This window comes from Desmodus rotundus, chromosome 2 (genome assembly GCF_022682495.2).
Source record: "Desmodus rotundus isolate HL8 chromosome 2, HLdesRot8A.1, whole genome shotgun sequence".
NCBI classification, from domain to species: domain Eukaryota; kingdom Metazoa; phylum Chordata; class Mammalia; order Chiroptera; family Phyllostomidae; genus Desmodus; species Desmodus rotundus.
The window spans coordinates 150,358,500-150,384,938 of NC_071388.1; the positions used below are offsets into that span (position 1 = coordinate 150,358,500).

At 40.3% G+C, this 26,439-nt stretch overlaps 2 protein-coding genes across 9 annotated transcripts in view; one reads left to right on the top strand and one right to left on the bottom strand.

Moving 5' to 3' along the window:
* Window positions 1-3,823, top strand: part of SLC4A10 (solute carrier family 4 member 10) — a 271,426-nt gene extending 267,603 nt beyond the window's left edge. For all 8 annotated transcript variants that reach the window (XM_024579743.3, XM_024579742.3, XM_071220660.1 and 5 more), the window contains one exon: window positions 1,689-3,823. Coding sequence is in view for 5 of the 8 variants with exons in the window: in XM_024579742.3 (XP_024435510.2) it covers window positions 1,689-1,755 (67 nt within the window). In the remaining 3 variants the exon portion in view is untranslated. The remainder of the gene's footprint in view (window positions 1-1,688) is intronic.
* Window positions 3,824-10,191: 6,368 nt separating this feature from the next.
* Window positions 10,192-26,439, bottom strand: part of DPP4 (dipeptidyl peptidase 4) — an 81,836-nt gene continuing 65,588 nt past the window's right edge. The window contains exons 23-26 of the mRNA XM_024579835.4: window positions 23,753-23,817; window positions 13,888-13,960; window positions 13,548-13,621; window positions 10,192-11,512 (exon numbers count right to left, since the gene is read on the bottom strand). Coding sequence (XP_024435603.1) covers window positions 11,411-11,512; window positions 13,548-13,621; window positions 13,888-13,960; window positions 23,753-23,817 — 314 coding nt within the window. The 3' untranslated portion in view covers window positions 10,192-11,410. The remainder of the gene's footprint in view (window positions 11,513-13,547; window positions 13,622-13,887; window positions 13,961-23,752; window positions 23,818-26,439) is intronic.

Below are 26,439 nucleotides of genomic sequence, written 5' to 3' on the forward strand. Positions count from 1 at the left end.
TTGGTCATCTAGTCCAAACTAATTTCCAGACAAGGAAACAGTTCCAGCAAAGTTAAATGGCCAGCCAAAGTCATACAGCTCATTCTTAGCTTCTGGGAACTGAATGCAATTTTCTGTTCCAAGCCCCCAGCTTCCTTCACTGCCCCCTACTGGCCCTTTTCATTGGTTCTGTTTGGCAGATGAGACAAGCCAGGTAGGGCCCAAGGAAAAGTTAATTTGGAAGTGGGGTAGCAGACACTTGTCATAGGAAAGAAACTTAAAGTAGAAGAAAGTGAGTCATTTAGATAGAGAAGTTAAAAATACAGAGTTAAGGCTCTCAACACCTCATGTGCACACTGTCATCTCTTCTCGTGGAAGGAGAGAAGAGAAGGGAGGAAAGTTGCTTCGCTCTGACCTGTAAGTAGTGTGTGCTGAGAAGTGTGGCAGGCATAAACCTGAGCGCCATAGACACTCACTCACACCAGCTCTCAGCACTGGCAGCGTGCCACTGATGGCAGAAGCTCCGACACTTCTTACCTGATGGTGCCGGGTGGTGGTGACAACTGAGAAGGGCTGTTTCTAGCTTGAATTGGAGGAAAAACAATTTAAAAAACACACTCTCAGAATGTGTCTAAGTTATTGACCATTATAAAAGCTGCACAGGAGGCCCCATGGAAAAAAGGGTTCAACTGTCACTTTTGACTTGGAGCAGGTTATAAAGCCCAGGACTTCCCCACCAGCAACTATTTCATACGTTTACGTTAAGGGCCAAGGGTAGCAGTGTCAATGCCTGGGTAGTCCTAGCTCAGCGTCCCGGAGGGTGTCAGCAGCAGAGTGGGACGCAGAGCAGCTTGGATACGGAGGGCTCTGTCCTGGGCTGGAACTGGTGGGGGGTGAGCACTCTGCCATTCTGGAAGCACGTACATTTGGTGGGAGCTTTGTGCATGGGAGCCCATTGTTTGAATTTTCCATAAAAACTGTCAATGTGAGAGTAGGAAAAATAAATGATACTGAAGAGAAAGAAGATGAAAGTGGGAGAGTCAAATTACCAGCTTGCCCATTAATAAAAATTAAGTGAAGAATAGATAAAATAGAAGCCACTTGAGACAGAGTTTATGCTGGAAGGGGTGAGGTGAGACATTGCTTCTTTGCTGGACAGGGTTTGTCTGTGAAGAGGCAGCATAGGTGTCTGGTAGCATGAAGGGTGACCACCTCCTTCCAGGCCTGCGGAGGTGTGTCTCTCCTACTGACCAGGACACAGTTGTCACCAAGAACCAGGATCCAGTTCATGCACCAAGGACGGGCCACTTGCAGCAGAGCCCAGAAATAGCTTCTGTGACATCTTGGTTGTGTCATTTATAGAGTCAGTACTATCTTAAGACAAGGCATGACTGGAGTTTTCACTAATCAGCGGTGATTCACTTACCCAAATGAAAACCATGGTATTAATCTTGCATGCTTTTGGAACTGTTTTAAAAATGTCCAGTTTTTGAATTCCTCCCTTTCTGCAATTCTTGGTCTCTATCTCACTGAGTACAGAGGATTTTAATTGTTGCTATCTATCTATATGTGCTTTGCAGCATGAAAAAGCAATGCGCAGGGTCCCTTGTGCTGCTTTGGGGTCGGTGGGCTCTGTGTCTGAGCAAATAGATCTTACAGTAGCCGTGCTGGATCGCAGTAATAGACGTCTCCTTTTTTCCCCACTGTAGCACTGAAAGCCGAAAAGAGAAGAAAGCTGACTCACAGAAAGGTGTTGACAGGGAGACTTGTCTATGACTTGATCTTCAATTTATTTTTTCAAATATATGAGGAGAGTGCCACAATTATTAATAAAACTGCTTTGATCATGTATTGTAAATTCTGTCTCTCATCCCAAGCCCACCTGCATACTGTAAGTAGTGCACTACTTGTTTCGTTTCTGTGTTTAAACTTCTGAGCACTGAGACACCCTTGTGAGCATTTACAGTAGCTAATGCAAGAACCTCTGCATTGCTTGCGTGTGTGAGGCATTTGTAAACACTGGGTTCTCATTATCAGTTTTATGAGAGCAATAGCTTTCTTAAAGAGATAAGTAATATTTACCTAGTTTGTATTTTCTTACTGTAGTGACCTGAAGATACCTGGTAATTTCATTGAGAAGAATTTTGAAAGGTAGTCTTCTTATTTTTTATAGCTTAGCATTAGTGACTTATTTCAAAAGACCCAAATCAAAAATTTAGTTGGAAAGCATTTTTTAATAACTGAATTTATGCATTTGCTTGATTTAATATGATACATTTAATACTTCAGAATTTGTATGTAACTAAAACTCAAATTTGAAAAAATATAGAGAGACCTATTCACAATTTGTTTAAAAGAGTCAGACATTAATGCAAAGAGTCAAGATTCACTGTTTGCTTAAGAGTCAAGTTGTGCTTACATAATCAGATATTAGGCTCTTACAGAAATGCTTTAGAAAACCACGTTTTGTGAGATTTTCCAAAAAACCTTTATCAGGAATATGCTGTTAAATTTCTCTCCTATTGGCAACAGATATTTTCCAAATAAACCTGTTATACACACACACACACACACACACACACACACACACACACACACGCTTGTGGAACACCAGCGGTGAGTCACTGCACGTGAACGCCACTCCGGCGCAGGGCTCTGCTGCAGGAAGTCGTGAGCTGCTAACGCTGCTCCTGAATCACGTTCGGTGTTAGACTGATGGGTCTCTTGTTGGCATTTTTTTCCTGTAAAGCTCTTTTCCACTTTTTAATTAAATGCATGTTGTGAAAAAATAATCTTTTAAATGAAATTTTTAGATTCTGTTTGAAAAGCTTCTGTAGATATTTCAGTTCATATGAAATCATCTTTACTAAGCTTATCCAGAATAAGAAAAGTCAAGAATTTTGAGCATTACTAAAAATACAGTATTTCTTTTGTTTTAGATGAATGTGAAGTTAACAAAGACTACGTCTCATAGTACTCTTGTTTCCTAATAATGATCAGTGGTCACCAACCTTATAATCCTCAGTGTCCAACTTCACAATCATTCGAAGCCCTGTCACTTTCTCAAGCTATTAATTATACATTCTGTGTACAAGTGTGTGTGAAAAGTGAACAACAGCAACAAAAAACAACTGCTCTTGTGATTAAGCTTCTGAGGGAAATAAAACTGTAACAAAGCCTTCGTTAGGTTCAACATTTTGATACCTTCTGAGAAATTCCCCTCCCAATCTCTTAAGGAGCCATTTATTTTATGGAACATAAGCCTAAAAAATATGCAGTTAGGAGAATATGCAGTTAATAAAGTCTGTGTTTATAAATGCCAAGGGGAAAATACAGAAACTTTCCGTTCCAATATGTTGCCTTTGTGTACTTGATAATGCAGATACTGTATCGTAAACATTCCCATTGTTTTATGATTTAGACTAGTCGTACATGCCAGGCAGTCCCCCAAGCAGCCCCTTAGTGTTTTAGTGTGTTAATAACCATTCTGTTTGAAATGATCATAGTGAAATAAAACCTTCACATGATCGCCAATTTGAATAAGCAGGCATATCCGATGAAATTCTGTATTTCTGAGTATTTTTATAGTCATTTTGTTTTCGTGTGACTCTTAATGATATCCCTATGTTAATCCTAATATTTTGAAATCATATAAAATGTAGGAAAAATGTAGTGCTATATATTTCCTCCTAATTTCAGATTCCTGGTCAAAATTAGTGAGTATCTTGAATGTAATTTATTGCAAAGTAAAGTAATGTGTAAATGTGACTAGGATATTGTGTTTTTCACAATCAGAAATGTTATGTGGAAATAAATATTTATCCTAACTAATTTTCTTGCACATTTTAAATTGTGACCCGAGTGTTTTGTCTTTTCTACCCTGTAGAGTTAATCAGTAAATCAACATAGAACATTTGGATTGTTTGAACATAATATTTGAATGTAGACACTCTTGATGTACAGAAAATTTGGTAAAGTAGACATTTCAAGAGTATCAGTATGGTTTGAACTTCATGAACAGAACATTTGAGAGCTGTATTGGAATGTATGTCTTCATTTTCCCATAGAGCAGTAACTGGTCACATAGCATTGCTCACCGTGACCCGTAAGAGCTTCCAATGTCATTAGTAGGATTTTTCATTATTGAAACTTCTTAGACTTTACCCACCATGGCAAAAGCATTTCCTAAAATCTGTCTTCTCCCTGTTTATTACAGTAGGTCAGTTGACCCTTAGTCTCTTGTAGCCATCTGGCTGTCTGTTGGGGAGTTAATTGCATTCAGAACATTCAGGTTAATATTTTTCTCTTGAGTTGTGAGTGTACTTTGTAATTGCTACTGTTTCACAGCTTTTGATATTGGGAAGCTTTTTCCTAGATGTAATCTGAATACCTCCTCAGTGTAGTTTAAATTCACATGTAGCCTGATAGAAACTTTCCACTGACAAGCCGCAAGCAACTTATATTTCAATGTGATCTCTAGATCTTAGAGAACTTTTCTTCGTTCTTAAAAGTGTGGCCCATTTTTTCTTTTTTCTTTTAAATATATTTTATTGATTATGCTATTACAGTTGGCCCATTTTTTTCTCCCCTTTATTCCCCTCTGCCCTGTACCCCCCATCCCACCAGCATTCCCCCACCTTAGTTCATGTCCATGGGTCATACATATAAGTTCTTTGGCTTCTCCTTTTCCTATACTATTCTTAACTTCCCCCTGTCTATTTTTACCTACCAATTATGCTTCTTATTCCCTGTATGTTTTCCCCCATTCTCCCCACTCCCCTTCCCCACTGATAACCCTCCATGTGATCTCTATTTCTGTGATTCTGTTCCTGTTCTACTTGTTTACTTAGTTTGTTTTTTTGTTTGTTTTTAGGTTCACTTGTTGATAGTTGTGAGTTTTTTATCTGCATTGACCTACCTCTCTTTCTGTTTAACTTTAGCCTATTTGCTCCTGAGTACTTGACCATTTTATTATAATTGTAAGATTGCTCTCCATATTTTCCAAAATATCTGTCTCATATATTCACACAAATGGAATGAAATGAGATGACAACCACTTGAAAGTTTTATGAATGTGTTTTGGATAATATGATGATTCTCTAAATACCTACTTTGAAAGGCTACTTTTAATGTCCCCTTGAAGAACCGCAACACTCCAGGTTACTGGTAATACTTTCTTTTAGAAGTCTCTTTGGGTGTTTCCCTTAGGAAGCTGTAGTCCACTGATATAACTGTTACTCCAATTCAGTTTTTATTGGTTCATTGGCTCCTATGCTTTGTGCTGGAACTTTGAAAATGGCACTGTGATGCCTGCTTTTAGGGGCAGGGCAGACAACGTAGCTAAGTTGGTATTATGATTAAAGCAGTGAATAATTCAAGGATGGAACTTTGAGTAAGGCAGAGTTTGAGGAAAATGTTATATGAGGTAGCGTATGAATTAGGATGGAAATGGGGCAGGAAACCTACTCCAAGAACTGCAGAGATTCCCCATCACATGTCAGTATTGAAATAAAAATGAAACAAAGAATTAAAGTATGTGTTATAACTGGATCCTGACATATTTAGTACATGGCATATTTGGAAGCCAACAAACAGCCCAATATGGTGGAGTGTTAGGAGGGTAGTGGAGACCTGCAAGAAAAGGTAGGAGCACAAGTTGAAGACATTATAAATCATGTTGAATTCTGTATTAGGATATTTGAATTTTATGCATTAAGAGTTTTGAATAATGGGAAGGCATGGATTTTTGGAAAGTTTAGTCTGGCAGCACCATAGAGATTACTGTGGAGAAAAAGTGGAACCGCTTCCTCAGGGATGCTGCTCCCAGGATGACTTTCAGAGGCTTAAAACTCCTTGGGTCCTTAATTAGTCACTCCAGCTTTATTATAAATCTTTTTATGAAGAGAACTCCTGTATATAAAAAGTCTTGGGTTTTATTTCAGAAAAATGTTCTGAAAAACATGATATCAGCAGTAATCCCAAGACTATGAAAGAAATCTATATTCAGTACAAAGTTCAGCTGATGTCTGGCTCATCTGCGTCCAAAACCACCTGCCCTCTGCCCATCCTTTTACTCTCTTCATTACGTCCACTTTTACCCCAGACTTAGTTTTGTATCTACATCATCGTGCCATTGAGTATGGGTGTCTGCCATGTGACTGACTTCTGTCATTTGTTTACAGCTCCGCAAAGGTAGGAATAGCATTTTTTCCCTCCTTTGTAACTCTCCAGAGCCTAGTTCTGTGTTCTGTGTCACTATGATCCACCCAGCAAAGGCTGCAGACAGAGTTATAAGTCCAATGTATCAGAAGATCAGTTTGTTAAGAAGGGTTAAAGATCCAAAAAGGATTCTCACTTACATGTTAGTATTGGAACAAAAATAAATGCTTCTTTTTGAAGGTGTGTCTAGCACCTGTGGACTCCGAAGCCTCAAGTGAAAGCCTGTGCAATCTATGGAGTCATCAGACTGGAAGAAGAAGCTCAATAGTTGTCACTAGGGGGAGGGAAAAGGGGAAAGGAAGGAACCAGGCACAAGATACAATGCCAGATACAGTACATATATTATAGATATGACAAGGTCTGTCCGGAAAAAGTCCAGCCGCTGTTAATATAATGAGAATGGTTTGTACAACATCTGTGTAACCTGGCAGCCAAGGAAAGTGGACTGGAATGCACATGTGTGAACATTGATGACTTCACTGTACCAGTCAGTGGGGGCAGTAGATGCACTGAGTGAGCATGTGTACTGTGTGGCCATTGCATTCAAAATGACTGAGCGAGTAGAGCAATGAATCTGCATCAAATTCTGTGTTAAGCTTGAACATTCTTCTGCAAAAACTATTTGGATGATTCCGAAGGCTGCAGCTATGGGCAACTGGTGATTGGCAGCTTCATCACAACAATGTGCCCGCTCAGGCATCACGTCTCTTGAAGAGTTTTTTGGTGAAACATCAAATCACCCAAGTGACTCAACCCCCATACAGAACAGATTTGGCACCCTGTGACTTCTGGCTTTTCCAAAAACTAAAATCACCTTTGAAAGAGTAGAGATTTCAGACCATCGATGTGATTCAGGAAAATACAATGGGACAGCTGATGGAGACTTGGGAGAACTGTGTGAGGTCCCAAGGTGCCTACTTTGAAGGGGACTGAGGCGTCATTGTCCTATGTACAATGTTTCTTATATCTTGTATCTTCTTCAATAAATGTCTCTTATTTTTCATGTTACATGACTGGATACCTTCTGAACAGACTGTACCATATTTTGCTGTGTATAATGCATGCCTATGTTTTGTGTGCATTATACATGGGATTATTATACCCATGGTATGTAGTCTTTATACCCATATATAATGCACATCCTTATTTTTCCCTCAAAAATTTGGGCAAAAAGGTGAGCATTATACATGGCAAAATATGGTGTGTATATATACACACACTTCAAATTCAGAAACTGGGGTTCAAAGAGGCTAAGTAATGGTCTTTAAAGTGTTTCTCACTGAAAGTGGTGGCTTGAGATGCTAACCCATGTCCTTGTAACCTCAGATGCTGTATCCTGTATCTCCAGCAGGAGGCGAGGTATTATAAGCCTTCCTCGTTTAACAGGGCAATTAATTCTAGTTTGTGCAACCAGATTTGGGTTAAGATGTGTAATATTTCTCCTCAGTTATATTACATCTTCTTTGTCACTCATAAAGCTCAATGTGTCACTCAATGTGATTAACATTGGAAACCAAACCTACTCAATAAAATCCTTTTTATTCCCTTGCTTATGAGTCACACGTATCATGACTTTGGGAAGGAGAAACTTAATGGAATAGTTAGCGTTTTGGTTGTTTGATGAGTCACACTTCTCACTATACATGTGTTTTAAATGTCTCACAAATTTGGGATGATTGTTCAGGTGAAAGATTGTGTAGAATAAGAACTTTGAGTTTGTTGAACTTTAAAGTCGGTAATACGAGAAAAGATTTTCTTCTCAATTTAACTGTAAGAAAATTATCTTTTTATTAATTCAAATTCTTGGGCTTGAATATTAATATTATATAAAGGTGACATGCAGGAAGATGATAAATTTCTACTGAGCATGACATTGGTCTTACTAATACCATCCTTTGAGCTTTTCTTAGAGATAGTGACATTATGCTTTATTAATGAGTTCATCTCCCATTCTCAAACATTTGTGTCCCTCAGAAATCTTGAATACACACTCCAGGTCATTCAGGCTGGATTTAAAAAGGTTCTCAGACACTGCTAAAAGAACTGCCACAATTTGGTAGGAAAAAAATTCTCTCACTTTGCACTCTGAAAGAAGGCATCGTTGTGTTTTTGGTATGTTTTACATTTAGGGATTATTTAATCTTAAATATTGTAAAAATCTAGTAGATTTATAAATTGGAATTCTTACATCAACTTATAGCAAAATCGGCAAATGCCAAGTGGAGCTGATAGCCTCAGTGACCACCGGTGAATAGGAAAGGAAACACCTAGAACAACATTCATCCTGATGTGTTCGTTGATCTTTATGGTGATGATCTTGAGTCACTGAGGATACATTCAGTTATATTCTTTGCCTGGTGTTTTAGAAAGCATGAAGGCATGTAATCATTTTAGCAAGGTTTCCAGCCAAAAATGTTCAAAAATAATTTTTAAAGTGATTTTCTGTAAAGCTTGGTCAAAACTTAAAAAGCAAACTGTGTATCCATAGCAGAGAGGTGAAGCATTCTCCCTTCCCTCGGTGTGTGCACTGCTGGGTGCCGCAGCTCTGCAACAGGTTGTTTGGGGAAGGAACCCTAGCTTCCATGCGCCTGCAGAAGCTGTCTGCGGCAGGCAAGTCCACACTTCTTATGTATCATTAGTTCTTGGGTGTTTCAAACTTGCCCTCACACTAAGTTTACCTCTAAGTTGTCAATTTCTTTAACTTCCTTTTCCAAAATGCTAATTTAAAACTCTTACTGGAGAGTAAAGCTTCTCCTAGGAAGGTCTAATGAAATCTACTTTAACTTCAGTCACATTATTACCATGTACAATCTTAATTACGCAAAAAACATATGCTGGGATTATTTTATTACCTCTGGTCCCCTGAGAAAATATTTAGCATGTTTAGACACTAAAAGAACAATGATTCTTAGTTTTGATATTGTACATGACTTGTATAATAATACCAAGTGAGACATTGTACATTACCAGATACTGTACAATGGTCTTATTAATATTTGATATTGTATAATGTATGATTTCAGTTAAGATAGAAGAATTTCTATTTAATTTGCTTTATGATGTGAACATATGCTCTATGACTACTGTTCTGGATATAGAACTCTGCAAAAATTGGTACGACTACTCACTATGATTGAATTCTATCAAGAAATAAAATTGTAACAAGGGACCCACAGGTTTGAATGTCAGTTTTTAATTCCAGTGGGTGAGTGGGATTTGAGACTTGAAGCGAAGCTACTCAATGGCGTGCTCTGGCAATAGAGCTGAAGCTGTGATGTCACAGCCCTCTGTCCATTCCATGACTCATCCATTTAATACCGAATTAACAGATTTTCCCCACTTCTTCCATTTTATGATATTTATATTATAGCTCACTCTGTCTGAAATAACTTTTTCCCAACAAATGGTCTGAAGCTAAGTTTAAGTTTATAAAATCAATTTTTAAAAAAATGAAGACATTTTGCAGGTAATTGAGCAAAACATCATGATTCCTCGGTTATCTAGGCATTACTTTGCTAGGCTAAAGTCAGCCTCTGAAGTCTATGCTTTCAGTGATATAGTTGTATGATCCGAAAGTCGTCAAAGCCTTCAGTGATTGACTTGACTCTTTAATTCTACTGAGCCATCTGAGCAACCAAGATGATATTGTTGATATTATTGATATTTGTCCTTACAATATGAGCCTAATCATAGTTACCTGGAATAAAATTATGAATTACTATACAGATAACCAAAGTTATTTTAAGTTGATTTTTTTCAAAATGTATACATATAGATAAACATACGGTAACAGAAATTATATATGAATTGGATAAAATTCCTATGAACTGCTTAATTCAACACATTTTTATGTATCTACTTTTGATAAGAACTGAACTCATCATGTTTACAAGGCTTTTTGGGATAACAAGCAAAATAAAAGAGCCTTTCTGGACAAATATGTCCATATGCCAAAGTGACTTATGTCTGATTCAAGACACAAAATGCATTACCTCTGAAAAAATGAAGGCTCATTTATTAAATGACCAGGAGCAATTCTACAGTATGTAGAATACGAATAGTTATACAGAACTTTATAGTTTATTTTTAATTTTTAAAAACAAGTCCAAGGAAGTAAAAATATTCTTTTTTTAAACAGATTTTCTTTATTTATTTTTAGAAAGGGGGAGGGAGAAAGAGAGGGAAACATCAATGTGCGGTTGCCTCTCGCTTGCCCCCTACTGGGGACCTGGCTCACAACCCAGGCATGTGCCTTGGCTGGGAATTGAACTGGCAGCTCTTTGGCTTCCAGGCCAGCACTCAGTCCACTAAACCACACCAGCCAGGGCATAAAAATATTATTTTAAGATGCTCAAAGAAATAAGAAAATGGATGCAAGGACTCCTTTAAGTTAGGATTTATGATACAAATATTTTCATCTTTTAACAGGGCAAGCTGGTGTTCACATCCTATCTCCAAGCTGCCTCTTTTAGGAGGAAATATCAGCGTTTTTTAAAGTATGATTAAAATGCTTTGCCATCACCCCTGCTGTGTTTTTGTAGCACCTACAGCCATTACCGGCACCTGGGGGGCCTGCATTGATGGCAGTTTCCCTCTCATTTCTTTGTCTGTTCAGTTGCTGTGGTTTTACTCAGAAGTCAGTGCTTTGCATATATGACTTCCTGAGACAGTTTGAATAGTCTTTCTCAGAAAACTGCCATTCTGGCTGTGAACAGCCCATGTCTGAGAGGAGCCGACAGCAGCCCGGTCAGGTCAGCATGCTTGGTCCTGGGTTCCCAGCCCTGCAGGCTTCCCTCCCTACCAGCCTTCGCTTACCCCCACTTCAGTGATACCACTGCCTACACCTAGCTATTTCTTCAAGGAAGAGAACAAGATTTGGACGAGTCCATAAGGAAAAAATAAAATGCTGCCAGGAAGCCTATGCAAAGCTCCCCCAAAAAACAATTCATAGTTTCAGCAACTGATGTAGAAATGATTTTAAACAATACACAAAACCAGACTGAGTAATTCAAATTTTTGTAAGGCCAAAATCTGTTGGAAAGACAGTAGGCCCCACTTAGGGTTCTAGGTTCGAAATTTGGGAACAAAGTTAACATTAAATTTCTTGATTTGAGTTCTTTTTTAAAGATCATCTTGACAGTGTGGTTTCAAGGTAATGAGAACAAAGTGGCTTTTAGTAAACTTTGAATGGCATGCTGTTCTAGTAGAGGTGCTAAGGTAAAGAGAAGCACTGTTTTATGAAGTGAGTCATGTGGGTGTATATGTGCTGGTGTGCGGCGTTGGTAGCAATTCCATGGTCTTCGTCAGTGTACCACTGGAGAGAAAAAGAAAAAGGTCAGAATTAGAAAATCAGTTGCCTTTCCCCCCCAATCAATTCAAATCAGCATGCATGGAATAAAACAGGATGTTTTAACTCTTGAATCCGTGTATGAACTGAAACATGACCCAAGAGGGTGTCTAATGCCCCCCAGAGCTTTTCTAGGGCATATTGTTCTGCCCTACAGAAGAAGGTGTTGAGAGAACTCACTGTGAAGTTGGCTTTCCTGTACAGTGCTTTGAGGGTATGTATATTCTAATTAAAGTATCCAAATCCATTTTCAAATTTGAATCAAAGGACACTTAAAACCATGTCAAGCACAGGAGGGATGCTTATCCCATTAAGCTCACTAGTTTGAATTAAGTATCATCAAGTCGAATTTCTCTTTCACTGTAGTAAGATAAACTGTATTAAAAGAAATGAGTTTTGGCCCTGACTGGTGTGGCTTAGGTGGCTGGGTGTCATCTCTCAAAGCAAAAGTTCACTAATTCAATTCCAGGTCAGGGCATATGCTTGGGTTGTGGGTTCAGTCCCTGGTTGGGTCACATATGAGAGGCAACCAATGATGTTTTTCTCTCACATTGATGTTTCTCTCCCTCCTTTTCTCCCTCCCTTCCCCCTCTCTAAAAATACGTAAATAAAATCTATAAATAAATAAGTAAATAAATAAATAAGTTAGTTCTGGCCCTGGCCAGGGGGCTCAGGTGGTTGGAGCACTGGCCCAGCACGCCACAGTTGCAGGTTAGGTCCCCTGTCAGGGCACATAGAGGGATGAGCCAGCGAATGCATAAGTAAGTAGAACAATAAATTGATGTTTTTTTCCCCTGTCTCTCCCTCCCTTCTAAAATCAATAAATAAGTTTTTAAAAGGCATTTTCCTAATATATGTCAGTAAGGAGCTAGAAAAATCTATTTTAGTATTCCATATAAATGTTTACCATAAGTGAAGTCAAAAGTCAAATGTATTATTTTCAAACACTGGAGATTTTTCACCAGGAGTTTCTTTTGATCTCTGTGTGTGCCATTCGTGTAGAAGGAGTTGATGCCCTGAGGCAAAACTGTATTGACTCCTACGGCATTTAGTGACTGGAATGTCATGGCCAGGCAAACATATATTGTGGAGGCATAAATTAACTCTTAAAAAATTGCTTAATTAAAGTATGTCTTTTCTTTGAATAGTGAAAAAATAAACCACAACCTATTCTATGAATCTGACCCTACGGACGTCTAGCAGGTGTTTGGGGTGTTAAGTGACTGGGCGCCGTTTGAACTGAGCGCAGAGCTGTGTGTGTGTGAAGAGAGTGAGAAAAAGCAGGCTGTGCTAGCTAATACAGACAAGACAGCACCTTACACAAAAACAGTCAGTGCAACACACCTACATATACACATAGACACACATATGTATGTGTGTATGTAGTTTTTCCTCTTAATCAGAAAATGTCTAGTGCAGAAAATGAATTCCACTTAATACCCAGAAACCTCCTTCTGTGTAGGCAACAGCTGCTTTAGTCATTTCCAGCTTTATAAAACAGTCTAATTGTTAATTGCCTGTGGCTGGTCAACAAAAGATAACATGGCTTTTGCAAAACCCGAAGTGTGCTGATTATTAATATCCCACTGTTGTTAGAATGGCCAGTAATACATACTAGACAGAAATGGATTTTCATATTTGAATTGGGCTATTTCATGCTGGCTTCACATCAGAGTTACTCTGTCACACATTTACTGAGTAAGTGATTACTTTGGAATCGAAATAGGTTGACTGCACCACCACATGAGTAGGAGAGCAGTGTTTGACACGCACGGGATTTGCAATATTGTGCTTCTCAGCTCCTAACTCTCTAACATCATTCAACATTACTCTGCCTATGGCTCAGGGATATCACTTCTCCAACTTCTCATTGGAAGCATAAAGCCCCTTTTAATCCTGTCCTGTCTCCTGAGACCTCTGTGGGGCACAGCATCCCAAAGAGGAGAAACCAGAACCCATCAGCAAGTAAGTCCCTTCCCCCTGCGCAAAGTTTTGCTATTACCATTGCCTGGAAATCCACTCCAGCGTCCACCAAGGCTTTGGAGATCTGTGCTGACTGCTGAAAATGAACGTTATCTGCAGGGAGAGAAAGGAAACATAAAGTCACTAATAGCAGCTCCAGTTTTCCGATAATGGAAGGGTGGGAAAGGCACAAAAAGAAAGGGGCTGTTTGAAGTTCCAGGACTCAGCATCCCATTTAGCCCAAGACAAGTGAGTTGTGGAAAGCAACACTGTTTTATTGAAGTAGATGTAACAGTCTTGCCCCTCATGCTTTTGTTTTGTCAGTAGTGAAATTGCAAACCTGTCTGTGATACTAAAAAGTCTAATTAACTGAAACTCACCATCTGCTGTTCCATGAATAAGGAGGTACTCAACTTGTTTAAAATTTTCAGCTCTGCTCATGACTGTTGAATTCTGGAATTGGGAAAAAAGAATGTCATTATTCAAAAAAAGATCTGCCATAAACTGATTTTTCACTTCAGTTTACAAAATAAAATGTTTTCAGCTGGGGCCCCCTTTGATACAAAATATAGCAAACCGATATTCAAGCAAATGCTGTCTGCATGCGTGGCAGAATGCACAGCGTGCCCAGTGCCTGGGAGACAGGGCTGGAGAGGGAAGATGCCACATCTCCCTCGCACATGTAGGAAGAGGGTACCTGCCGCCCAGGCTGCATGCAAAACCCCTTGAGTTCCAGATCCTAGATTGGCTGTGTCCTGTGCATTAGCACAGGGCAGAGTCTCATATTAGCAATGTATGTTCCATGGGCTTATGCTGTAGTTCAGCCAAAAAGTGTATTGCCATGGCAACGATGTGTCACATGGTGCCATACATGCTACATTTCAAAGAGCCTGTACATAGCATTTGCAACTAAACATACTCTGCAATATGTCACATGAACTTTGATCCACATTGCTAGGCTCTGAATGAGAAGTATACCTCTTTGGGAGCAGATGTTTAAAATCTAGGCAAATGTAACATATGGGAGGGGAAATGGGTGAAAAAGATCAAGAACGGCCTTGGGAAATCAGTGGGTTGTTGTCTGCTTCATTCTGTATTGGGGGATACGCTGCAATTGGATCATGTTGTTCCCAAATCAGCCAGGGAAATAGGGGCAAATATTGGGCGGTCTGCTTTTTGAAGACCGCTCTGTGGCCTCAGGTAGGACTCCCGGAATGAGGGTGGGGTCTGGGATAAAAAAGCCTTTGAAAGCATGGAACTGGTCATCTGATCTTCATTCGGGGATGTCTACGAAGTTGGGATGAAGGTAGAAATGCCACAGAGACATGTTAGTGCCTTTGGGAAGGCATGAGCTGGAGTCTGCCTCTTTGGGAGGCAAGAGCAGGAGCCCTCACTGCAGGGTTAACCTCAGCCAGCCAGTCCCACAGCATCTTGGTGAACCGCAGCCAAGGTGTGCATTTTACAGATATCTATGTAATGAACACCAGCACCAGCTTAATATTTTTGATGGGAACCCTGGTTGTGTGGCAGGAAGCTGGCTGGACAGGGCTAAGGTCAGAGTGCTTGTTCAAGTTCTCTGTCAGTGAGCTGTGCACTGGGAGACAGGCAGGGCTCTGAGCCTTGTTTTCTGTAAAATGGGAATGAGAACAACTCCTCTTACTCCCTTACAGAAATCGGAGTTGAGAGACGTGGCCCCCCACCCCTGTTTAGGTTAAATCGCTGATGCTGATGTGAGAATGCTGTGGCACAGCGTTCCTGGAGAAAGACCTTCTGTCTACAACTTTCAGGACAGAGGTCACCAACGTGTTTTAGGGACTGTTGCTCCCAAAGTCACGTTGTCCTGAAAAGCTTAGAACAGATGCCCTCCCGCTCCTGGCCAGGCTGGTTCCCACTTGTCCTGACCACATTGCATTTCTGACCCATTTCTGACCCTAGGAATCAGCACCTAGGACTTGTGAAAAGTAACACTTTTATTTAACTTCATTTTAAAGAAGTGTTATCTGGTGAGAAGTCCCAGATAAATCCATCCATATATGAGTCCGTCCATCCATCCATCATCCATCCACCCATCCACCCCAACATTACCTCATTCATTCTTCCATCCATTCATTCGTTTTTTCATCGAGTCCACCAGTATTTACTTGAGAATACCCCACTAAACAGTAAGATCCATGAGAAAAAAGATTTGTCTCTGTTGTTCATCACTCTTTCCTTAGCATCTAATAGTGTTAAATATTAATCAAATGAATAAATGAAAGAAATTTAAGCACCTATATTGTGCTATTCACTATATCTTGTCTGATTTTGCAGAGGCAAATGGGAACAGATGGGGTAAGTGGAATAAAATATTCTTATTCGGAAATGTACTGAGATATGTTTTGCCCACTCTCAACACATACACCAGGCCATTAGTAATAGTAGCTAACATTTATTGTTTACTTTGTCAGTTACCGTGCTAAGTATCATAAATTTATACAAGCACTGCTGTATTTAATCCTCACAACATTCCTGTGAGATCTTGCTTTCTATGTGAAAATGACGAGATTCAGAAGCATGTAACTTGCACCTGCTTCATCTGTGGGAAGCGACAGGGCTGGACACAAAGTGACAGCAGAGCCCTTTCTACTTCCTACACTGCGTGTGATCTGGTCTTCCAGCAACGGAGCAGCAGGAAATAAATGGTTAATTAATTCTCCTGGAATTTGGAGTACACAGATACAATTGGTACCCTTTGGCTCCTGCGCCCAGCCTGAATTAATTGGGAGAGATCTTGATCTGCAAGCCCTGCGAGATTTATGAGGCATGGTTTCTGACTGTGCCCATGAGGCAGAGCCTAAAGCAGCAATGGAAGCCTGAGCAGTCTTCTGTCCTTCAGAGAGGAAAAGGGTCAGAGTCAACCTCCCTGAAGGACAGTGTAGGGTTCTCAGCCAGAGACGGGAGAGGCTGGGGCTTGAACCCCAACAGTGAACATTAATAATCTGAGCCCAGACCCTGGTGCCCTAGAGAGCCCTCTGCCTGACCCTTTCTGCCAGCCCGTCTCAGCCTGTGCTGATGGCACTGCTGTGTCCTCCACCTGGTTTCTCCCCACATTGCATAGAGCTCTTTGCTCGCAGAAAACAGCTAACACTAAGACCTCACTCAAAAATACACTGGTGTCCCCTCACCCCACCTCCAAAAGCCTCACAGTCCTTCCTTGCTTGGCAACTTGAACAGCAAAAGCTGCTCCTACAACCTCCCTGAGCCATACAGCTGAGACGGCACCGAAACACAGAGAAGTGGTTAGGAGACATATAAATACACAGGACCGTTAGCGAGGAATGTGATAACTACTGGAGTTTGGACCAAAACAGTTTCTGGCTGCCTTTTTTTTTTTTCTTAAATGGAGTGAATACAGGCTGAAAGAAGACAATTTTTATAAACAAGTAAAACCCTGAGCCTAAGATAAATGTTGTGATGTACACACTGTAGCTGTGATGAACTAGACATGGTGAGAAATGCAACATACTGAGAAAAAGACGAAAACTGTGATAAAAGTGTCATGATGCAAATTGTTTTACATTAACAATATTACACTACAAAGAAAGAAAGACAAATACTTTAATGCAGCAAAGGAAAAATAAAACAAAAGCTTCCCCTGCAACTGCAAGATAAGCATGCCCGTTGCCAAAGCCCACATCCCCCTGCTCGCTGGAAGAATCCTCAAGAGGGACCTCTCTGTGCGAGGAGGGAGACAGGCAGCCCGAGGCATACGCCGCTTTAAGGCTCTCAGGCTGCTGAGAACGTTCTTCCCCCCGAAATGATGCAGCTGTGTCACCTTGCCTCATTTCCTAGCAGACTGAGCATTCTGGTTTCTCAAAAACAACTCTTGATGGTCCACTGTATGGTGCACTTTAACCTGTGAAAGCCCACACCAAAGCCAGGGAAAGAAATGCATGAAAGAAATGCATGATTAACAGTTAGAAACAATTTAATTGTGCTATTTTAACCCACCCAAATAGGATGATCCCCACTTGCCTGTTGATGGAAACAAAAATAAAAAAGGAAATGGATGACTAAGTTAGAAGCCGAATAGTCTATCACCAACTACTAAAAAGGAAGCTAAGAGTGATAAATGGGCAAAGATGCAATGGTGGTGCAGTTGGCACCCTCCTGAGGCTAAAAACTTCCGGAGAGCCCCGCTGCCAGCAACAGCCTGGCAAAGCAAAGTGGGAAGGATTGGTCCAGTGGCAGTGCCGACTCCACAGCATCTCTGCAAGGAGCTTTTCCTTCAAGCCCCAAGAAGAACCATCTGTAGCTCTTCGTTGGATCGTGCTGGTTCCTCAGTTACCTTCCAACAAATAAATCTTTGTGTTTTTGAAATAAGAGAGAGAGCTGATAAGAGCGGGGAAGTACTGTGAGAGAGAGAAGGTCTAACGGTTTCTAAGTTACCCTTTGTGCCATCTGAGAACCATCAGGACAACTTGCTTCCTGAGAACAGTGGGGGCGGCTGCCATGGTTTGAAAGCTTACTTCACAGCAGGCACAGGTATCTCACTTAATCCTTGCTGTAACCCTGTGGGGTAGGCTGATTATCCCCATTGCTCAGATGAGGAAACTGAGGTTCAGAGAGCTTACTTAGCCTTCCCAAGCTCATACCGCTAGTAGGTGCTGGCACTAGATTTTGAGTGCAGGGCTAATCCCAAAGCCCATTCACGTCGGAGCCAGACAACACATCACCATTTCCAGGACCTTGTAGAAAGAGTAAACAGCCATGGTCTAAAGGACAGCCCAGTACTTCAGTGACACATTATTTGGCGTACCGACTCCTCTATGCATCCTCCCACTTGAAACCAAAGCCTTTGTAAATAATATTAAATGATGCTATTTGGGGAAGCACCATTAATGCCACAGAAAACAGAGGCCATAGAAAATATTTAAGAGAAATTAATTCAACCCACTACATCAGATGTTTTACTTGTTTACATCTATCAAACAACTGTCCCCACGAGATGCCAAGGAAAGAACTCCCATCAGCCCGACAGGGGGCTCTGCCTCAGGCCTCAGCGAGCAGCACTGGCTTCTTTAAAGATCACACAGCAGTCAACATTTTATCAGCACTCAACAAACAAGTTAAGGTTTGGCTTAAATCTGAAGGTCTCTCTCCCTTTGGCATATTCTGGGATAATAGAACAAATGTCAAATCAGTACAAGATGGCATATTTACAAAATTGCACCCTGTTTTGCATAACCTAACGATGCAGCAGTTCTTAAGGATTGAACATTTCAAATCTGCTAGCAGAAGACTGCCAAATCTATGACTGTTTCATACACTTGCCAAAAGCCTATCAAATTTTGAGCAAAATGCAAAATAAATCTCCTCTACAAGTTAAATCAGTCCCTTCTGTGTGTTCCAGGCTGCCCTCTTCTCCCGACAACAAGGCTCAAGGCTTGGGTCTCATTCCGCATGCCCCCAATCTTACCTTCTCCTCCAGTGCATTTTTATAAATTCATGCTCCCCCCAGTCTTATGTCCTGCCTTATTGGCCCCCATTTGGCCTGCTCTTCCCACAACCCTTCTTTGGTGTTACCCCTCAGTTCATCGGACCTGCTTCACAGATCCCCAGAAAACCAGCCCTGCTGCTACTCACATGTCTACCACGCCACGCGGCCTCGCCCCTGTTTGCGGCCTGGGGAGAGCATCGATGTTCGTCCTCTCCATCTTCCTGAATCTTTCTAGATTGGCCTCAGATGAATGCCCTCTCCCTTTCCTACTTCTCAGTGTCTATCTGTTATATAACATTTTTGTGCCTCAGTTTCTGTGTCAGTAAAATCGAGATACTTGAAGCACTTATCTCAGAGAATTTGAGGGAGAATCGAACCCACCAGTTCATGTAAAGAGCTTAGAATAGTGTTGGGTCACGAAAGCAAGCATTTAATAAATAAAGGAAATAAATGAAATTGGATGCCCCTGGTTGAGAGGAGTGGTGGAAAGGCGAAACCCCAACTTCTTGTCCACTTCCCCTCCCCTCCCTTCATGCTCGGAAGGTGCAGAATTCCTGGGATTCTACAGTCACAGTTGGGAAATCACTACTCTTTTTCACACATATTAGGCACTTAGTCTTATTTAAGTTCATGCTTCATTACCTACTCTGTTTTATTTATCTCTAAAAATTTTGTGGGCACCTTTTTTCTCATCAACAAGGTAATGTCTGAACGGTTAAAACCCCAAGGGCCTTAAACAGGCAAATGAAAGTCATCCACATGTGGATACTTTTTATAGATTTGACTGGAAGACCTGTGACTGACTATACGAGAAACTAGGCAGCAATTTCGTCAGGAACCCACTCCCCAAGGTTTGGCCACAGTCGCTAATTGCTTTTTACTGCTACTGGAGGGGAGGCGTGTCTCCCTGGCTGACTCTTTTGCTCAAGTCTGTCACCGTGTTCATCTGCTGTGGACTGAGACTCTGCAGAAAAATGTGCGAGTACAGACAGAGCAACACTGCCTATTAGCTGTGTTCGTCCCCCTTACATTTTGGCTGCCAACTTAGAGCTTCTGGGACTATCTCTATGGAGTTTTAAGGAGATGACCATTTTCCTTCTTCTTTGAGTTTCTGGTGCCTTTTAAATGTGCTCCTGCCTTGCCACTTAGCAGCGGTGGTGATTATCTACGAAAAGAGTCTTATGGAGTCACTGTTTTGTCACTGCATTGGGCCCAAGCCTTAGTTCCAGGGCCCCCTAATCTTACGGCAGTTTTATAAGGGTGGGAAGGGGCACTGTCTCTGGCTGGGTGTAGCCTCCGAGGTGCACGCCTTTGTGAAAGCGGCACAGACGGGCTTCCAGCAGTTCCGGAGCAGCACAGCGCTCCATGGCCTCCCTGGCTGTACCACTGGAATCTACAAATGGTTCTACCAAGTCCCTTTCCTAAATGGTAAATAGAACTTTTATTTCACGAAATGTGCTTCTCTTGGTGATGTGGATTTCTCTAAACTCTCCCAAATATGGGTCATCAATGACCCAAGAATGAATTCTTTTTCTCATTTGAGTTTTATAAAAATTATATTCTCTTCCAAAGGCTCTAATGCTGGCTACTGCACTGATGATTCATTAACTGAAAAGGTGAACAAAATTTAGGGCTTTGCTTCTTGCAACCACTTGGGGCCTTTCTATCCCGGACGTGCTGAAGAGAGTCAACCGGTCAGAGTAAGTGGGAATCATTTTCAAAATATGTCCTTCTGACCCAGGAAATGCACAGGGCAGTGAAAGCCTCTACGAAATTATCTTTTTTGTGTGTTTTCAAAGGGGATGGGAGGATGGAGGGAAGGAGGAAGTGGGGGGTGGAGAGAGAGAGAGAGAGAGAGAGAATACGAACATAAACCACCTGGGAAAAAGAAGTAAAAAAAAGATGGGGTCCAGAGGGGCAGCTGGGGCCCTGGAGGAAAATAGAATTTTTGAATATATTCCTGCCAGAGACAAAAGCACAGACTCATTTAAAAAACAAAGGAGGGCAGCTTTATTCTAAAGCCTGCTGTGCACCAAATATAGGCACTTAGATTCAGTTCTCCACATTCAGGGGAAGTAATATATTAGGGTGGAAAGAATTCTGTGAATGCATTTGCCTCACTTTCTCCTGCCCACCTTAACTATTGCCCACCCAAATAATTCTTCTGAGTAACACATTGGGAACCTTTAGCTCCCTGGTACTGGCAGTTTTAATGTGTCCATTGCCAGCCATGAATTTTGTGCCAAGAAAACCCGACTCCTGGCGGTGGAAGGATTAAACAGTCCTCGGGTGCCATCTGTGCAGTGAATCAAAAGAGTAACTCGGTGCACCCAGTGTGCGTGTGTTGCCATTGGCAGTAGGAAGTGACTTCTGTTTACATGACTACCTCACCCAGTGGAACACCTAAGCGGGGAGATGAAAATGGCCATCGCAGTGGGGGTAGGTTGAGGAAGAAGGGCACTGTTGTGAGATGAGGAGCTTATGCGAAGGTCTGAAAAAGAAGGATGCAATGGCAGATTAAAAGTTATTATCCTATAAGAGGAGGGCTGATTTAAGAGGAAACACCGTGTTGGCGGTTGTTCACCTGGGGAGGTAGGCTTCCTTTGATGTCAGAGTTTGGATTTGACCATGGGCTTCTAGGGTCAAAGACTTTTTAACGTGGGAGTTTTAAGTGAATTCTTGACTCATTATCCACCACCTTCTGGAGTCAGGGTTAGGATTCTGGGCAGCACACCATCAATGTTTTGGGAGTTCGTTTTTGGTACACTGGAGTATCTAAAAAGACCCTTTGGCTACTCGACAAGTCTGGTGCCCTGTAAGAGGGACGGTTTTCAAATATAAGCATCCTCCTCAGGTCATTGACAAGAAAATTCCATCTGCAAAATCAGAGAAGTGGTGGAGACACATTTTTATAACAGTGTTTCCCTTCTAAGAGTTTTAAAATTAAACCTTGAAGAGTTTTAAGGTTTATACTTCATACTGAGTAATCAAAAGAATATAATTTTGAGTAAAGCCTTGAATAGCTAATAATACTGCAGTGGGAAAATGGGAGTCCAAGAGAGATAAATGGAGGATTAGAGATATCTGAGGAAAATGTCACGCATTCCAAAGGGGATGCCACTCCTCCGGGAGACCAGTACCATCTCCTAGTAGATCGTGGAAAGGAAATGTCATTCCAAGCTGAGGGAAAAGACGACAAAGCCACAAAAAGGAAAAGCCCCCAAATACTCAGAGAACACCAAACAGTCCAGGTAAACTGGGACATTGTAGAAGGGCGCTGAACACCTGGTGAAAGTTGAGTGCACAGGGAAGGCCCACTAAAGTGCCCTGGGTGGGGGTTAATCTCATAGCTCCGTGGGGTATAGAGTGTAGAACCAAAGCTAAGGGGAGAGCAATTGGGTTCTCGTTGTAAAAGGAGAGGTAGTCATGTGACAGGAACAATGAGGCTATGAAGAAAGAAAAGGGTGTCTGAAGCAGATATTGGCTGTGGAAGAGAAAGAGCTGGAAGAATTGAGTCCAAAGTATCATGTGGGACAACTAGCCAAAATGGGGACAGCCCGATTACAGGGCTGCTTTGTAGTGGAAGACGATTTGTGCATCTCACTTTACAAGTTGTTACTTTTCCTTCTTGACTGAAAAACACACAAGAACAAACCCGTACATCCCTCCCCGTCCCTACCCCCACCAGCCTCATTAAATAAAACTGAAAGAGGTAGAAGTACGCTGTCTTTACTTACGTTGCAAAACTAGAAATTTTGAATTTTATTGTTTTGGTCAAACGGCTTTAGAATCCATAGTAAAAAAAGATCTTCAAAAATATACAAATAATGCCCAGAAAAATGTGTCAATATGAAGCCCATATCTTGAGAATTGTGGCACAAATTTTTCTCTTAAATTATTCTTGTTTTTTTCTCTCTTTCTTTTTAATTAACTGTCCTGGGAAGAGATTTGAATTTCCTTTGGAGAACATAAACATCAGATGATTTGCCTTGTCATCCGAAGTTTCAGGGCTTTTGACTAACACGACAGAATCAGGAACCTTCTGGATGGGCCAAACTGCTAGAAGGGTCCCTACTACTTAGCCTCACACTTCCATCCACACCAATGTGGCTCTGGCTTTGCGGCAGCATCCACACTAGCACATGGGGCTGCCAGTGACAGTGGCACCCAGATCATATTTCAAATGCTAGAGCCCATCTGCAGAGCAACCTGCCCACTGAGTCTCCCATCAGGCAACCAGCCTGTTGGATGCACTTGAGTAATTAGGGTTCAGGGACTTTTCAGGGTATCACCCAACTGCACCTTCTCCTCACTTGCATTACTGAACTCTTGTGTGAAAAATACTGTACATATTTGACTACAAATAAGAAAATTGTAGGCTTGTACATACATCTTAATTATGAAATACCATAAAAATTGTAATAGATAGCTAAAGGTTTAGAGTCTTCTGGGCTCTAAAAAATATGCTGAATTTGACATGTTTTCTAAACTGAAATTTTTATAATTAAAGTAATTATCTGGTGTTGCTTTGTATTTCCAAGTGAATGCATATTGTGACCTATATAGCATACGATAAAGACTGTAATTATGCAGAATATAGTAGGAGACGCTACTGGAGTATCTTTAAACCACCTGTGTTATTTTTTTTCAACAAGAATTTTGTTGGAAATAAAAATATATATATTTTATAGGATAGATACAATTTAAAATGTTCTTAAACCACTTACACATAGGTTATTAAATGGATCTGGTTCCTCATTTCTTACCTTGTAGTGGTCAAGGTTGTCATTTGGAGTTGGGAAACCCATGTACCGTTCTGTGTATACTGAGTCTTCCATGGAGAAAAGAAAAAAAAGTTAATTCATAGAATAAAAACTTTTCTTCCTTTCCTTGAGTTTAGTTTGTGTGCTTTGGCATGCCTTACCTTTGCATAGGTCTACAGCATGACCCTCCAAAGTATCTCCTCCCGATCATTTTTGTCTGGCTTGCTAATGCAGCCAGGCACCTGCTCAGAACCCTGCCTTTCCACACTCCGTCCTGGCCCATACCCATGCAGCCCTCGTGATGAGGCAGAGAGAGGTCACACTGGATGATCTCCACCAATAAAACCCCATCAACAATCCACCTTCAGGGGAGTCACACGTGAGGTACTAGGAGGTCAGGAATCTTTACATTTTCACCTGATCTTCTCAAAGAATCTTAATTAGGAAGTCACTTCAAGCCACAGTAGCTTTGAATGCCTTAGTTCTGACACATTGTAAGCCCTAATTTAGAATATTCTATTACACTTTGGAAATCTCTAATAATGTTCAATTACTAGTTGCTTAATTAAATCATTTTGTTTTGGCAGGTTGAAATTCTCTATGACAAAAAGAATTCAGTTATCATTTATTTGCTGTATAACCCATATCAGCTCAGCTACTTCATCATAATGCAAGTTAAACACTAATTTTCTTTCATTTTGTGGAGATGCATCAATTTTTATGTAGTAGTAGTTGAGGATTATAAAACAGATTACATTAATATCTGTCTGTTGAAATGAATATAAGCAGTTTAATCTACAGAAATGATAGAAAAACATATGCATTATTGGTTTGGTTATTTTGGGTTATTAAATGTGTTTTTGCTCTGTTTTAAAAATTAAATTATATATATTATATCATATCTATCATATATATTATATATGTAATATTCACATATATATATCCTAAAATATCAGGGAGAAAATTTACTGTGGCTGAATTCCAATATAACTTAAAAAATCTGAAATAGCTGGCTTGAAAGATGCCCCTTTAAATGACTGGATTACAGTAAATAAAGAAATTTAAAAATATATGTTGCCATTGTGCTACATAAGCTGATGGCTTGAATTTCACTGTAATGGTACCGGTATTTTAATACTGATCTCATTCATTCTTTAAAATGAATATAGCATCAAAATCACAACCTTAAGCAACACTCTTACCCTTTTGTATGACTGGCATTGTAGATTAAAAATTATATTAATAGTGAGAGTTAATTGTTCCACATGTCTTCTTTTTACATGCCATTTCTATGGAAGTCTAAATATCTTCCTCCAAAATTGGTAAGAGCAACATTTTATCAGTTTGATAACAATGAATATAAACTATATGTGATTTCACATACCTAGATGACACTAAAATAGAAAATGTAGTAGTTTAAAGGATGCTTTATAAGATCTTCATAAAATGCTTATATATTTTGATATTTAAATATGAATAACTTAGGAGGCACATTTGACAGGGGGAGGGGAATTTCCTTTCAAGACAAAATAAATTTTTCCTTAAGCTACGACAGACTTTAATTTTTCTTGTCCTAGAACATAATAACCCTTTGTCCCTATGCTAACCACATTTATAAGTGTAAGAAGGTGTGAGATTTTTAAAATTATATTTTAAAAATGAATAATGCAGTTTAAACTTTTAGAAATATGCCTTGAAATACCATTTATGTGTTCCTTTTCTCTGATCTTTTATGTAAAGTTGTTCAAATGTACACATATAGGAATTCTAGAAAGTTCCTATGGGTCGGTCCATCTACATTTAATGAAGCTCTCTTCTTATCATTAAATGGTCCTAAACTCAAAAAGATTGTCTCTATTATTTTATTAACCACCAGAGGTCTCCAAAAACAAACCATCCGATAAGTAGAATGATTATTAATACCAGGCAGAGAAGTGTTATATGAAAACAAACCCATTCCATGAGGATCAAATCCTATGTTCTTCAATTTTTTTAAAAGAAAGATAGCAATGTATTTTTTTTTTACATTGGCTTCTCCTGATTTGGAGAGGCTTTTAAAAAACATTTCCCACAAGATTGGTGCTACCATATGTTAGGACATAAAATATTTAATGAGCATATTCATTATCAATGATTCTATCCTTACACTACATGAAGAACTTGAGATGGGGTTAGAAAAGGCACCCAAAAAATGTCATTTCCTTATCATCTCTGACTCTTCTCTCTTACCTACTGTTGCACTACTCACTCCGTCCCCCTTGGGAATTATAGTCTTACACGTGTATGCTGCCTAATGGAATAAGATTTTCTCAACAATGAAGATGATTGTCTACAGCGGCTTTCACTTAGAGACAATGGAGAAAAAGAAACCTCCCAGGAATTCCTGTCTCTACTCTCCTCTTTCTGCCCAAAGCCCTACTTGTATTTGATCTATAGCAGAAGAGGAAAAGCTCCATGCTTCTTTTAAGCCCGACACTCAAGTTAGAATAAAGATAAGGAAAGGTTTCTCTGCAGAAATGTAGGATTGGGGATGTTTTGGAATTTGGAAAACAGAATTTGTGTATGAGACTTGTCGGTAAGGAATCTGGAAAACAGGATTTGTTGATAACTAAATGTGTAGATAACATATAATGCCATCCAGCCTTTCACGACAGCAGAGTAAGTGAGATTGTTTTATTAAAGGTGTCCAT